The sequence below is a fragment of the Zonotrichia albicollis genome, chromosome 15 (assembly GCF_047830755.1).
Source record: "Zonotrichia albicollis isolate bZonAlb1 chromosome 15, bZonAlb1.hap1, whole genome shotgun sequence".
Taxonomy (NCBI): domain Eukaryota; kingdom Metazoa; phylum Chordata; class Aves; order Passeriformes; family Passerellidae; genus Zonotrichia; species Zonotrichia albicollis.
Genome location: NC_133833.1, coordinates 2359369 through 2373669, shown reverse-complemented (window position 1 = coordinate 2373669; position 14301 = coordinate 2359369). Strand labels below are relative to the sequence as shown.

The 14301-nt window shown below is 50.7% G+C and overlaps 1 protein-coding gene across 2 annotated transcripts; it reads left to right on the top strand.

Moving 5' to 3' along the window:
- Positions 1-392: 392 nt before the first annotated feature.
- STC2 (stanniocalcin 2) lies at positions 393-12829 on the top strand. 2 transcript variants are annotated; one of them, XM_074552018.1, is made up of 4 exons: positions 393-790; positions 2930-3072; positions 5502-5713; positions 9179-12829. In XM_074552018.1, the coding sequence occupies exons 1-4, from the start codon at positions 631-633 to the stop codon at positions 9549-9551; spliced, it is 888 nt and encodes a 295-aa protein (XP_074408119.1). In that variant the 5' UTR covers positions 393-630; the 3' UTR covers positions 9552-12829. The 2 variants fall into 2 exon arrangements, with proteins under 2 accessions (XP_074408119.1, XP_074408118.1); XM_074552017.1 differs by lacking the exon at positions 393-790 and adding an exon at positions 1428-1740.
- The last annotated feature ends 1472 nt before the right edge of the window (positions 12830-14301 follow it).

Here is a 14301-nt window from a genome sequence, read left to right as displayed (position 1 = left end):
CTTCGGAAAGGGAATTTTTTTTTTTCTTTGAAATCAAGTCTTGCCATGAGGCGGCAGTGCCGCAGGACGGCCGGCGCTGGCAGCCGGCTCCGGGCACGGGCACCCCGCTGCTCCTCTCGCAAGGCCAGCGCGGCTGGAGCGCCCCGAAGTTCCCCACGGAGGGGGTGGGGGGTGACCGTCCGCTGGCTGCCGCCTCCCTCCCGAGCGTGTCAAAATCCCGCTTTTTCACCTTTTTTTTTTTTTTAAATTTTTTTTTTCCTGGTATCCCTCCCTCCCCCCGCACCCCATCCCCCGGCACCCCCATCCCCCGGCGCGGCGCGGGTGGGGCGGGGGGCGGGCGGCTGCAACCTGCCGGCGGGGCCGGGCCGGCCCCCGGCGGGCGGGCGGAGCGGGGCGGCGGCTGCCATTGGCCGCGGCGCGGAGCGACACCTGCTCGGCTCCCTCATGCGAGTGACACCGGGGCTCGGCGGGGATATTTGAGGCTCCCTCCGGCGCCGCCGCCGCCACTCCGCGCTCGCCGCCGCGCCGGGCACATGCGGTTCGCGGGGCCGCGGCGAGCAGCGCGCTGGGCCCGGGTGCGGCACCCCGCGGGGGAGGACGCGGCGGCGGCGGCGGGGGGAAGGCGCGACCATGTGCGCGGAGCTCGGCGGAAAGCTGCTGCTGCTGCTGCTGCTGGCCCTGCTGCTGGCCAGCGCCCGGGCGGCCGCGGGCACTGAGGCCACGCACCCGCCGGAGGGGCCGCAGGACAGGACCCCGCAGCAGAAGGGGCGCCTGTCCCTGCAGAACACAGGTACGGCGGGGGGGCACCGGGCTGGCCTCTGCGTGTCCCCCTCCCCTCGCTGCTGCTGCTGCTGCTTCGGCTGCTGCTGCTGCAGCCGCGTCGAGTTATGACAGGCGTTTTATTTTGCTGTCCGACTGTCAGGCGTAAATCATCGCAGGAAATCGGAGCTCGCTCCTAATTACCTTTAAAGCCCGGCGCTGCCAAGCACGTGTTGCCCGTGCCCGGCCGCGGCCCCGCGCCCGGCTCGCAGCGCGGCCGGAGCCCCGCGGAGATGCTGCGAGCCCGGCGAGGAGGAGAAAGTTTCTCGGCGCGGCGTTGGGAAGCGGGTGGAGGGCCGGGGAAAGCCGGGAGGGTCCGGGCACGACCGGGGCTCTGCCCCCTCCGGAGGGAGCCGGGCAATGATGCAACGGGCCGGGGGTTTCTCTCCTCCTCTCCCGCCCCCCGCGCTCCCTCCCCCGGGCATTATCTGCCTAGGAAGAGAGAGTTGGGGCGTGCACTTGGCTGGATCGCTTCCCAGCCGTGCAAAGAGAGAGCGCGGGATCCAGACGCTTCCCTTCCCCCCCTCCTTCATCCCGCCCCCCCTCCCTTTCCCCCCTTTTTTTTTTCTTTTTTTTTTTTTTTTTTTTTTTTTTTAACACTCTCCGTGCTGCGAGACGTGTTTAAACACACACGAGCAGGAATGCACGAATGCCCATTAGGGACTGCCACATGTGAATCACGGCACTGTGCAGTTCTCAGCACGCTGGAGCCAGGACATGTGATCCGGCGAAGGGTTTGCATCCGGATGCCAACGCAAGCACCGGAGCCGCGCTCCCGGCCCCGAGCGCGCCCGGCTCCGCGCTCCGCAGCGCTCCACAAAGGGCTCCAGTGCCCCTTCCTTCCCCCCCGGTTTTCCCTCTGTGCCTCAGACAGCCCCTGCGTCCCACCCCTGGGCCGCCCCCAGATGCACTTCAGGGCAGGTAGAAGGGGAAAAAATTAAAGGTGGGGGGGAAAAGCAAAAAAAAAAAGTGCGGCGGTGATGATTTGGGTTCGAGCGGGCGGCGGGGGGGCCGTGAGAACTCCGGCGGGCTCCGCGCTTCCATCCGCGGCTCCTCGCTCTGCCTTGCAGCGGGTGGGAATTAGACCGAAAGTTGCTGTAAAGACTTGCAAATGGACCGCATGGCAGAGGGGGAGGCTGGGGATGGCTGAAACACGCTGCGGTTCCAGGGGGATTAGGCTGGCTCCCAAGGGCGAACTTTAATTAAAGGTACCACAGGGCACAGAGTACGGGAATTCTTAGCATCCTCAGTTCTGGTCTAAAAGCTGCCCCTGTTTAACTTTATCCCCAGGCTTTTTGAGCAACCACCTTCCCTCTGGCAGTACTACTACATCCATTTTTTTTTTTAAAGGACCAGAAGCTATCATGTTGAGAATTAGATTTTTGGGTTGGTGGGGTTGGTTTGGCTTTTTGGTTTTTTTTTTTTTTGAAAGTGAGTATTAGACAGCATTTTTTGCAGTATTACATAACATCTGAAAGGGCAGAATGAACACATGTGTAACTGCTAGCTCCAGTACCTCTATTTTATGTACTACACATAGAAATATAAATATTTTCTATTGATTTCTGCATAGCTGAGCACACAGTTGCATTTTTATACAACTCCTGATGCAAAGGACTTTACCCATCAGTGGGAGTTTTGCCATTAACTTGAGAGACATCCTGACAGACAAAACCCAGTGGTATGTAAATACCTTGTGCTAAATGACCAGAAACTTGCTCAAAGTACCAAAAATGAAAGATTTTGGCTGGCTGGGCCCTGGACTTCTCGTTTTGGCACTTAAATTTGCCGGTGGGGGCTTTGCACAAGCCAGAGAACAAAAATCACGCCTGTCCTTTGCTCCTGAGGAATTCAAGAGCATGAGACAGTTCTCAAGTGAAATAGTTTGACGTAAGCATAGTGGATTTGGCATTTCTTTCTTGGATATCACTTTCATAACGTAATACACCCAAGTTTTGGCCTAATTCCTGCGAAAAGCGGGCACGATTAACCATTATCACGCATTTTTCTCTCAAATTGATGTTGGTAGCAAAACAACTCTTGTCTCTCTACCCACCACCAGTTCCTGTGAAGAGTTCTCCAGATTAACTCTAACCAATACTCGTTTTAGCTGAAATCCAGCACTGCCTGGTCAATGCTGGCGATGTGGGATGTGGAGTGTTTGAATGCTTTGAGAACAATTCCTGCGAGATCCGAGGCTTACACGAGATCTGCATGACATTCCTGCACAACGCTGGAAAATTCGATGCCCAGGTAACACGGGGACATGTCCTACCTGTCTGCTTGCTTCTAACACACACTTGGCATGTGCTGCAGCTCCTTAACACATCTTTGCACCAAAAAATTCCCAGAGCCATTCCACTTGCTGTGATTCACTGATTCACTAGGAATTTTTTGGTTGAAAGGCCCAGAATCAGGACCTCAGGACAGTGATAAAGCAGCAACCTGTCCTAGGAGACAGGCTGGTTGTAGCTGCAGCTCCCTGAAACCATTCCACCTCCTGTACCCATGATAACTCCAGCAGAACCCTTCATGGAGCCGAACATGGCTTTAAGAAAGCTTAAGCCTCTACACCATGTTTGTTCAAAGCTGACTATGAGTGCAGCTTGGGCTCCCAATTCATTTAGAATTATCTCAGTATTTCTCAACAATTACTAAAGTTGGCCCTCAAGACTTGCACACAACCAGCCCAGGCAACCCACTAAAGCTGCTGTACCCAAGCAAGCCTTGGGCTCGAGCGCTGACGTTAAAATACGTTACTTCCATGGTATGTGGCATTAAGTTTGTCTCCTTCATTTTCTCCCCAGACCATTTATGCATCATTGAGCCATCCTGTTATTATATCCTGTAAGCCTCCTCTCCCATTTCAGAGTGGAGGGAAGGGAACATTCCGACAGGCCAGCGGCATTTGGCCTGAGCAGGCAGCTTCCAGAATAACTTGACTAAAAGCACCAGCTCCATGGCACTGCTCAAAGTGTGGCACAAAGCAGAGCTGTCCTCAGGATGCAGCCTGTCCCATGAGGGGTGCTGGGACCACCCAGCAGGGAGCACTTTTTTGGAGTGCTGGAGCTTTAGGTTCAAATGCACAAAGATGTACAAAGGGCCTGGCTACTCATTAAAATGGGAATTGCTGCTTTTGTGGGTATCTGAAAACCTTCAACTTAATTTCCAAGTGGCTTCCAGAAAGCACTCGTTTATTTTTGCACAATGTTTCTGTTGGTGGACAGAGCTGACCAAAGGAGTAGGGAAGGAAATTTGGGAAGGCAGGGAATGGTGCCTGTGGAGGCTGAGAGCAGCCATTGATGCCAGATCCCCAGGTACTGCTCATCAAACACAGCCTGCCTCACATCCAGCCTGTCCCCAGTGCAGAGCAGGAGACTTAAACCCCTGCAGCTTTATTTAACATGAAGGTGACTTTAGCTTTTGCTATGACATGGCTTTTCACAGCTCCTCTATGTACCATCCCCAGTTATTTCAAGCTGCATTAAATGACAAGACTAACACTGGCCATTTTCTCTGCTCTGAAACCTGAGAATTGATGTCAGTTTGGGTTTATATAAGAATTCTCTTTTTCACCCCTATTTGCCTACTGTGCTGTGTGGGTTTGTTCCTAGAGGGAAGGGCAAGGGAGTGCCTTTGGCATGGGAAGCAAAAAGGGGTGAAGCAGCTCTTTGATGAGCAAGAAGCATTTCTGCCTTGGAACAATTTGGGGACAACATCTGCTTGCAGGTCTGGGTGAATCTTATTTAGTGTCAGTGGAGCTGGGGCAGTGCACTTCTGGATAAAGGGGAGCAAGGCTTTGGTCTTCATGGAGAACCTGCATTAAAGAACCTGAGGCTGATGATGGGGTGGAGGCATTGCCTTCCATGGCCTGTTCTCAGCAAGGCACAGGGAGTCTGAGCAGAGCTGTAGCTGCAGGGTCCAATAAAAGAGGAAAGGAAGGGGTAGGTTTGATGCCCACCATCAACTGAGTGAAGGAGTCACAGTGGTTAAAGACATGCTGCTAAAGCAGCTTTTCTCCACCTTAATTTTTAGCTTCTTGGTGTGATTTTCTTAATCTCACCTAGAATTTCTTGCAACAGGCATGAAGATACTGTAGGATTATTATGATGATTATTAGTGCTGATTTGAGTCCCTCTCTGAGGAAGAAAATTCTGATATCTGGGGAATAGGACAGGTGCATATAGATCATCCATACATGTTTCTGAGTTTGTAAACTAATTTTAAAATGGAAAAAAAAAAAACCCTGCAGTTACTGAATGGTATCTGCTTGTCGTCCTGAGGAGCTCAGCATGGCAGGATGCCCTCTCCTTTATGTGAACCTGTTGTTCTGCCACCCTGGAAGCAAATTAATCCAGTAACTCCAGCACTGAATTACTTCAAGGTGCTTACTTTTGGCTCTTTCCCTCGTTGGGCATTCGGCTGCTGGGGCAGAGGAAAGCTCAGAGGAGCAGTGAGGAAGCCCTGGGTGTTTCAGATCCACTGGGACAGCAAAGCTGGGGAACTTGGCAGGGTCTTTAAGGGCAGAGAAACAGAGAAGAAGGGGAAAGCCATGCAGTGATATCCTTAGCTCTGTAATAACCCTTGACATTGTCCTGCAGAGAAGCAGCTGGCTGGGCATAAATCAGCTGCTGTGCTTAATGGACAAAAATACAGACCTACTCCATTTCTTTCCTTCTCAGGGAAAATCCTTCATTAAAGACGCTCTGAAGTGTAAGGCTCATGCCTTGAGGCATAAATTCAGCTGCATCAGCCGTAAGTGCCCTGCCATTAAAGAGATGGTGTTCCAGTTACAGCGGGAGTGCTACCTGAAGCATGACCTCTGCTCTGCTGCCAAGGAGAACGTCCAGGTCATTGTGGAGATGATTCACTTCAAAGACCTGCTGCAGCATGAGTAAGTGCCTCCGTGCTGGTGCAGTCAGAGCGTGGGAGCTCCTTCCAGGAGTGCCAGTGGGCTGTGCATCTGCCCAAGAGCTGTTTCACCTCCTTCTGGCCTTCAGCACCTCTTGTTTTCCCATGTGCAGCACCAAGGCAGAGCTCTCTTTGCGGGGCCCCTTGAGGTTTGAGTACCAGGGGTGAGATGTGGCTGTGCAGGGAGGTGAAATGAGTTGGAGCTGGATGTGCCAGTCCCCTTGGTGCTCTGGCAAACACAGCACGGGTGTCTGCCATTTCCAGAGGCATCTCACAATGCTTTTTTTTGTTTTCTGGGCTCAAAGGCATCATTTTGACCTCAGTATCCTGTTAGAGGTGACAACTAGAGAAGGGGGAAGAAGGTTTATGCAAAGTTGTCAGCAAGATGATAATTCCTTCTTTAAATACATACTTTGAAATGTCTTGTAGTTAATTGTCCCTGAAAGGGCTGCAGTCCCCCAGGTAATCTCCCATTCATCTTATTCTTTATTAATCTCAGATGCTTTTTAATAAAACATGGGGTTGTACAAAATGAAGGCACAAGTCAGATTTTTGAGGACTTCATTCCTCTGACTGGGAGCACAGCTGTCCTCCAAGGAATGGCAGGCACAAATCCTACTTGGAATTGATCAAAGCTGCTGCATGACAGCAACAAACCAAGCACAAGCTGTTTGCACTGACTCTTTGTGCACAAATGCAAAAATCAGAGCCTGTTTTTCTTGCAGGTGAACATCTCACTCCTGAAACAAGGCTGAGCCACAGCCTGGCATCAGGCTTAACCTTAGAGCATCTTCCTACCACACCTCTGTGCCTTGATATTAGCACAGAAACTCAAAGCCCAGCTGTCACAAGAGAGAAATTTTTTTGCAGAATCACTTCTTTGGGAATTTTAGCCTTGCATTTTATTTTCCTCACTACCCAGAAGTGCTGTGCTCTGATTCCCTTAGTGCTGAAAACCACCCCCCACTAATATTTCAGCTGCAGTTGCAGAGAGATGCTTCAGTGCCAATTTACTCCCATCAATCCTGTGCTGTGGTTTGTTCCAGCTGGACATGGTGGCCTGAAAGCAAAGCCCTTTCCCTGGACATTCCTGAGGCTGGGATCAAAGGCATGGCTGGGGGCAGAGCTGCTGTGCCCAGGGCCATGGGCAGCATCCTGCTGGCTGGGGGAGAAGGGCAGCAGGGCTCCATCCTGCCCAGCAGCACCTCTCTGGGCACTGCCTGGGCTGTGTCAGCACCTATAAATTGGGTACTTGGCACCAATTAACCCCCCCATCATTTGGGGATGAAAAGAACCGTGCGAGCCAAAAGCCTGTCCGAGGAGGAGTGAGTTATCCTTGTTTTATGAACAGGCTCAAGCAGGAATGCTCAGAGGCAGCTGCTTATTTCTGGGGAGCTGAGCTGGGGGGTTGTTGGTTGGAGAAGAGAGGGTCATTCAGCTGAACACCTATAATTTACATGATCTCATTTAGCGCTTCCTACGCTCCAGCATCTCCCGGAGTGGGAGCTCGGCTCTCCTATGCGGGACTCCCCAAATAGAACCAGCCAGCCTCCTCCCCTCCCCTAAATTTAGAGGCCATCTCTGAAGCTCTTGAACTAAGGAACTTGTTCGAGATCAATAGGCAAGTGTGGCAGAGCTGGAAATAAAATCACGTCTGCTGACTCGCAGCCTTGTGCTCAGTTCAGGTACTCTGGTCAGGCCGGCTGAAATGCAGAAAGTAAAACAGGCAAGGAGAAATGGGCCAGTATTAATCCGCAGGGCTCTGGCAGGCTCTGAATACCTGAAATATTTGGCAGCTGAGCCACTTTTTAGTCATACCAGCGACCTTTTTTCTTACAAAGATTTCTGCAGAGGTTATGCCCAATTTCAAGAGCTCATTCCTTGGGAGGGACGGAGGTTTATGTCCTTTTGCTGGATCACTTTGTATGCAGCGTGCTCAGCTCTCTCTTATCTCCTGCTTTACATTTAAAACAAAACCCTGAGAGCAGAGGAGCAAGTGGCAGCTCTCAGGCTTGTTCTCTGTTTTGCCCTGGCTGTTCTCTCCCGATGAGTGTTCGGAACGCGGTCGGGCAGCGAAGCCTCCTCCTGAGTCAGCTGTGGGGGTCAGGCTGATTTGCTATGGTGGAAGTGGTGACAGGCCTTGGCAGATTGGTCCCTGCTGCATTCCAAGTAACTTTTTTTTTTTTTTTTTTTTTGAGCAGTAGGAACAATCCAACCATGGGAAATATTTTGAGATAGGGGGAATAGGTGGCTCTCCAAGATTAGCGATTCAAAATGAGTTTAAGCGGTTGGTAAAGTAAGACACTGAGCATAATCTGTTGGTTTTTCCTCATCTCTTCTGTCTTAAGTTAATGAGAAGAGATTTAGACTTGTGCACAGGCAGCAGAGCTGGTGGATGGGGTGCCCAGGAGGGGCAGCACCACCACCCACCCCACACAGCCACGACTGCTGGCCCTGGGCGGCTTCCCCCTTGTGCTGCGGCTGGTTCCTGCCGTGGAAGATTTTTAAGCACGTCCTTCTGGGGCTGCAAGCAGCTGAGCAGTTGTGTCAATAGACAACATCAATATTGACCCACAAAACTTGTGACCACAAGTATTTTAAAATTGCTGCACTCTGTGACCTGTGGCTGAGAAGCCCAAGTGCCTGTGCTCGAGCTGCTGGTGCCTTGGGGACACTCAGGGGCGGGTGGGAAGCACAGGGGGGATTCAGCCAGGGCACGTTTTGAGGCCTTGTTTGGCTGGGAAAAGGTGGATACTGAAAGCTCTGTAAGGAAATGAAGAAATAAAACTTGGTGTGGGAAGAAAAAAGTGCCACCAAAGTGGATTCCATTTGTCTGAGCTCTGTTCAGGCAGATCCTGGGTCCAGATAGGATCTTGCCTGTGATGGAGATCAGCACCCAGTGCTCCAGAGATGATGAGGAAAGCCAGAGACTCTCTAGCTGAGTGAGAAAATGCCTCCCTCTTGCAGACTGAGGGCTGGAGAATGCTCTGTAGCTGCCGTTCACCCAGAGGCAGAGCCTGCTTGGTGAAGCTGAAGGCCCTGGGCAGGAGCAAGTGTCCTTTGCCTGCTGTCCTGAGTGACAAAGATGGGAGGGTATGGAAAGAGAAGGAGGCAGAAAGTGTGAGACAGTTCTTCCACTTGCCAAGCAAGAGCTCATCTGTTCTCTGGTGAACATTCCAGTTCTCCCAGAGTATCTCCAGGGGGAGAGCAAGCAAGATCAATCCAGAGAGGCTTTGACAGGATGCCACCGTGCATTTCCTGCAGCAAAATGCCTGATTAGAATATGGGATTTTCCATAATTAACGTGGGCAGAATTGCTGCTGAGTCAGGGGGTGCCAGGGACTCACACCACTGGATTTGCTGTGCCCAGGGAGGGTGAGGCAGATTCTTCACTGATTCCCTGGGGTGGATTTTTAACTTTTCTCTCACCGCTCCCCTTTCCCCGCAGGCCTTACGTTGACCTAGTGAACATCCTGCTGACCTGCGGCGAGGAGGTGAAAAAGGCAATAACCAGGAGCGTCCAGGCCCAGTGTGAACAGAACTGGGGAAGCCTCTGCTCCATCCTGAGCTTCTGCACCTCGGCCGTGCACGGGGACGACAGGAAGGTGGGGGAAGGCAGCAGGGCCGCTGCAGGCCGCGGGGACATGGCGGCCCACGCTGACGCCGAGCACAGGGAGAGCCCACGAGCAGCCAAGGCAGAGAGAGGTACCAAGGGCCACTCCAACGCCCGGGTCAAAGCTGGGGGCCACGCTCCCAAAGGGGCCCACGGCATCCTGGACCGGGCAGACGAACTGTCCGACTTCTCCGACATCCGGAGGTGAAAAGAGGCACCAGCTCCCCCCCTTCCCCTCCCCGAAACCTCCTCCCTTGATTCCATCCTCCTGTCTATGGACATTCCAAAGCATTTCCCATTCAGAGGTCAAGCACAGGGCATTGCAAGATATCTATGGACCTCGCCATCAGTGTGTATATAGTAGCAAAGGGAGAGCAGTGGCAATGGGTTATCGATCCAGCAAACTCGGCGCTCGGGTGGCAAAATGTCTCCAGCTAAATTCTTTCCCCCTTTTTATTTTTATTTTTTTTTTATGAAACGGACATCATCTGAAATTTAGGATCTTGTTGGGTTGGGTTTGGTTTTGGGGTTTTTGTTGGGTTTTTTTTTTTTCATTTGGGTTTTTTTTTTTTCCCTTTGGTCTCCTTGGCAAGGGGAGAAGGTTCCAAGCGGGCTCTGCCAGGCTGCATGTGGCTGCTTGTGGCTTAGCACCTCCAAAGGTTCAGGGCACAGCCTCACAGCAGATGGCTGAATTCCAGGGGGATTTGGTTTCTGCCTGTGGCTGGGAACGCCAGAGCTCAGGGCTCTCTGTGTGAAGCTCTCTAATGAAGGAGCTGCCCCGTCTCTGGCACAGGAACCGTGTGGTCTGGAGCTCCACCACTCTCTCTGAAGTAACTTCTGAGCCATTGTTCCCACCTGGGCGACGCTGCCTGGTTTTAAGTGCCCCCTGTTAGTTTTTAACAGCTGCATAACTTGACACTTGCTGATCACAGAACCATACCCAGTCACTTCAAAGGCAAGTAATCAGCTTCCGGACAAGGCAACGTGACTGTTAAGACTTGCACAGGGTGTGGAGGACCCCCAAAAGCATTCTCATGGACCTCTGGAAACCCTGTGCATATTCTCTGCTTCCATCTGCCCCCTCAGTGATACAGGTCTTCCACCCTCACAGCCCAAGCCTGAAGGGGCAGGTGTGGGCTCAGACAGCAAAGGACCCTATAAATCCCCATATATTTAGTTCTTATCAGGGCTGCATTGAAGGCCCATCAGAAGCCTGCCTCTCCTTAGCAGTGTGGTGTGGTTTGCTGGGATGTGGAGCCCCACTCTAACCTGCCTATAGCTTGGTTTATCCAAATGCCAAAGACAAGGAGAGGGGATTGACTTGGGTTTTGTAATTCTTGTGCAGGTAACAACAACCAATCTCCACAGAACGAGTTAGGAAAGGTGAAGAGTGTCAAGAGCTTATTGTCTTTAAGCAGTTTCAAGTGTGAATGAGGTGTTTGGCCATATCTCTCCTACCCCCTATGCAATTGTTATTCTCAGGTTGCAGCTCTGCAATCCTATATTCCCAGATATTGTACTGGAAGTGGAGGCTGCAGCACCCACAGGGACAGGAGGGTGAGCTCTCAGCTTCCTCTAGAGGAAAAAAGGGAGGTTTTCTTAGAAAGTGGGAATCACACTGGGGATTGGAGCCTTCTCATTTGGAAAGTTTGGGAGGAAAGCTGTGGGGGCAGGAAGGCAGTTCAGCAGAGACAGAACGTACCCATGAACTAACGTACGTCTTGCTGCATGGTGGGAAGGAGCTGCATAAACAGGAGAGGAGGGTGTTGGAATTTGGCTACAATTTCCAACTCAGATTTCAGTTCCTGCTAAGTGAGCACGGCTCCTAATAGCTACATTCAGGGTTTAATGCAGGGATCCACCCGCAGAACTTGGAGGCACCGCTTTAAATAGCGACCACGTAGGAGGCAAGAGGGGACAGCTGAGTTGAAAAGGTGTCTCTGTGATCACCAGGTCTTTGCTTAGAGACCTGGCCTCGATCCTGCCCGATTTTAGCAAAGTTCTGTGATGAAATTTTCATTTGGTTTCAGTGGGAAGAGCTGGGATCAGGCCAGGTGCTGTAGCAGCAAAGACCTCGGTGATGGTGCGGTGAGTGTGGCATCTGCCCCGTGGGGCTGGTGACAGCTCAGCCACCCCTGGGACACCCAGGCTGCCCCACCGAGCACCCTGGTGTGGGCCTGACTCTCTTGGCCACCTCCTCTGCTCCAAAATCCTGCTGGTGGTGCCCCAAGAAGGTTTCTGGCACGTGCCTCCGTGGGTTTCCTGCAAGTGTCCTCTCCCCCTTGGTGGCACAGCACCACCACGAAGAACAAGCTCAAACCAAAAAGACAATCCAAGCATTTTAGCACAAAAAATAATAATAATAAAAAAAAATAAAAAAAAAAGCTAACACAAACCAGAAACAACAACTTGCTACCAATGTTCTTGCATTGAACTAAAATAAGATCCCTCTGTCATTAGAGGTCTTGATTCATCAATGGGAACCAAACAGAGATCTACATCTTTGAATGTCTCAGTCAACATATCACCTCAGCATGCATACAGTTTTATTTGTATTCATTGGTTCTGTGGGGAAAATTGTGTATTCCCCTTGTTTAGTCAATGAAAATTGGGGAGGGGGGGGACAAGCTGTGGGTGGGAGGGATTTTTGTATAAGGCATCATTTTTTTTTTTCCTCTGTGTGTGAAGATTTTATGTGTTCATCTACTGATTCCACATATGCTATTATTGTAAATATTTAACATTTCTATTTATTATAGTGTCCCCATTTAAAAAAAAAGAACACTGCTGGCTATGATAATTTAAACGTATGTCATGACCTGTGTTGTATATATTCATGCCACTAGTATGGTTTTTTTTATGTTTAAAGCTGCGTAAATATAGTTTTATACAGTTCCATAATGTTATTGACAGCATAAATCATTTATTTATTGTTAAACCTTTCTTTCATATCTAACAGATAGGGTGTGTTTTACCTGAGATTATTTTATTGTGACATCTACATAGCCTTAATTCTTTATAAAAAAAAAAAAGGAGAAAAAAAAAGTCCATTTAGATACTGTATGATGCTTTAATTAACATTCCTTATGAACTTGCTGTTCATGAAGGAGGTTTAGCTTAAAAGCCAAGGTATGAATGTTTCCTTTATGCTTTGCATCTGGAATGAGCCTTGTTCTGGAATGAAAATACTGCGAGAGAAGCAAAACGCCTACAGGAAAAAAGATAGCAGTAAACCCTGGAAAATGCTGTCCTAACTTACAGTGCTGAACTAAAAGGAGAAAAATAAAATGAAATAAATAAATAAAAGACAAACTGTCCTTAATTCCAAATCTCTGGGAGAAAAACATACTAGTTTTATCTCGTGTAGAGTTTGCAGCCAAATAAGCTTGTAAATAAAGAAAATGCATATAGCTTTAGACAAAGCTCTGTACCTTTCACACACTATTATTTTCCTTAAACACTAATAAATGTTTGGAATAAGTCTGTGGCTGGGTTTTGTGTAGCTGGAATTGCAGCTGCTGTGAGATAAGGGGTGGGAGAAGCGCTGTGAAGCTGAGCCAGCAGCCGCAGCCAAGCAGGGCTGAGGTGACCTGGCTGCTCGTGCCCCCGGCCAGGCAGTGCCACGGGGACATGGGGACAGAGCCAGCCCCTCCTTCAGAGCAGGGCACAGGCTGTGTGCCCTTCCCCAGGAGAGGGAGACCTCTCTGCTGATAGCTAGCACCTTGAGGCAGGAAGGGAGGTGCAGAATCAACCCCAGGATGAGAAGCAGGGAGCAGAAGCTCCTGCAGTTCTCCAGCTCAGACAAAGCCCCTCCACCAGGAGGTTTTCCCATGGACTGGGGTCACTGCAGCCGCCCCATGGCTCTGGATCGGCAGGGTGAGGCTGGGGCAGGAGCAGGGGTGCACTCCTGGGGTTTGTCCTCACTGCCCTGGTGATCCCAGATCCCTCGGGACTGAGCTCAGCCAGGCTGGCTGCAGGCACAGCCCAGCATCCCTGGGTGCATCCCAGAGCAGCAGGGAGGGCATCTGTGGCTGACCACAGCACCTGCCTGTGGCCAAGGTGTTGGCAGCCCCCGGAGCCCAAACCCTGGATTCCAGCCAGACCCATTAACAAATACAGCAGCAAACCTTGCTGCAAGCTGCAAGAGCTGATAAGATTCCTCCTGCACCTATGAGAGACTCAGTTCATGTCACACAGCCAGCCACCCCTTCAAGATTTTACCCTAAAACCAGAGGACATCTATTTTCACTCCCCACTGACAGCTATTAATAACCTATCAGTAAGCACCAGCCAGTGGCTCTGTGCAGGGATATCACAGGAGCTGTAATTCTCTCTTAAATCACATATTGAAATCTTAGATGCTTACTGGAGTTTCAGCAGAGGAGAAAAGCAAAACCCTAAGGTTTACAAAAAGCAAGCTGCAAAAACAGCCCTTTGTGTTGTCTCTAAAGTCATTTTCATACCATGTCGGGGTGTAGGCAGCGGAGGGATGGGGAAATTATGAGAAAGCACCTCAGAACATAAAGCACGGATTTTCTAATTTTTTTTTAAGGCTGCTTGCATGAAAAAGCACATTTTTAACACTCCTTCTGTGGGGTTTAAAAATAACTAATCCAGTTGAAGCCTTTGGATGAGATGGGCTTCACAAGCCTCAATGTGATTTGCAGCAATGTAGGACCTGTAGCGTTTCTTTGCCTGTAGGTGCAGCAGCTCTTTATAATCCTGTCATGGACTGTCAAACACCAACGGGAGAGTGCACCCTGCCAGCAGAGCTGTCAGAGTTTGGTGGGATGTGAGCTCAGACCAGCCTGCAGCCAAGGAATAGCTGGTGTGGACCCTTCACTGACATTCACCATCCCAGTGCATTTTTATTGCAGGAGCTGCTCCTCACCATGGCTGTGATGCAGCTGAGGTAGCTGCATTCTGCCTCCTCCCCACAATTTCGACCAAAAAAAAGT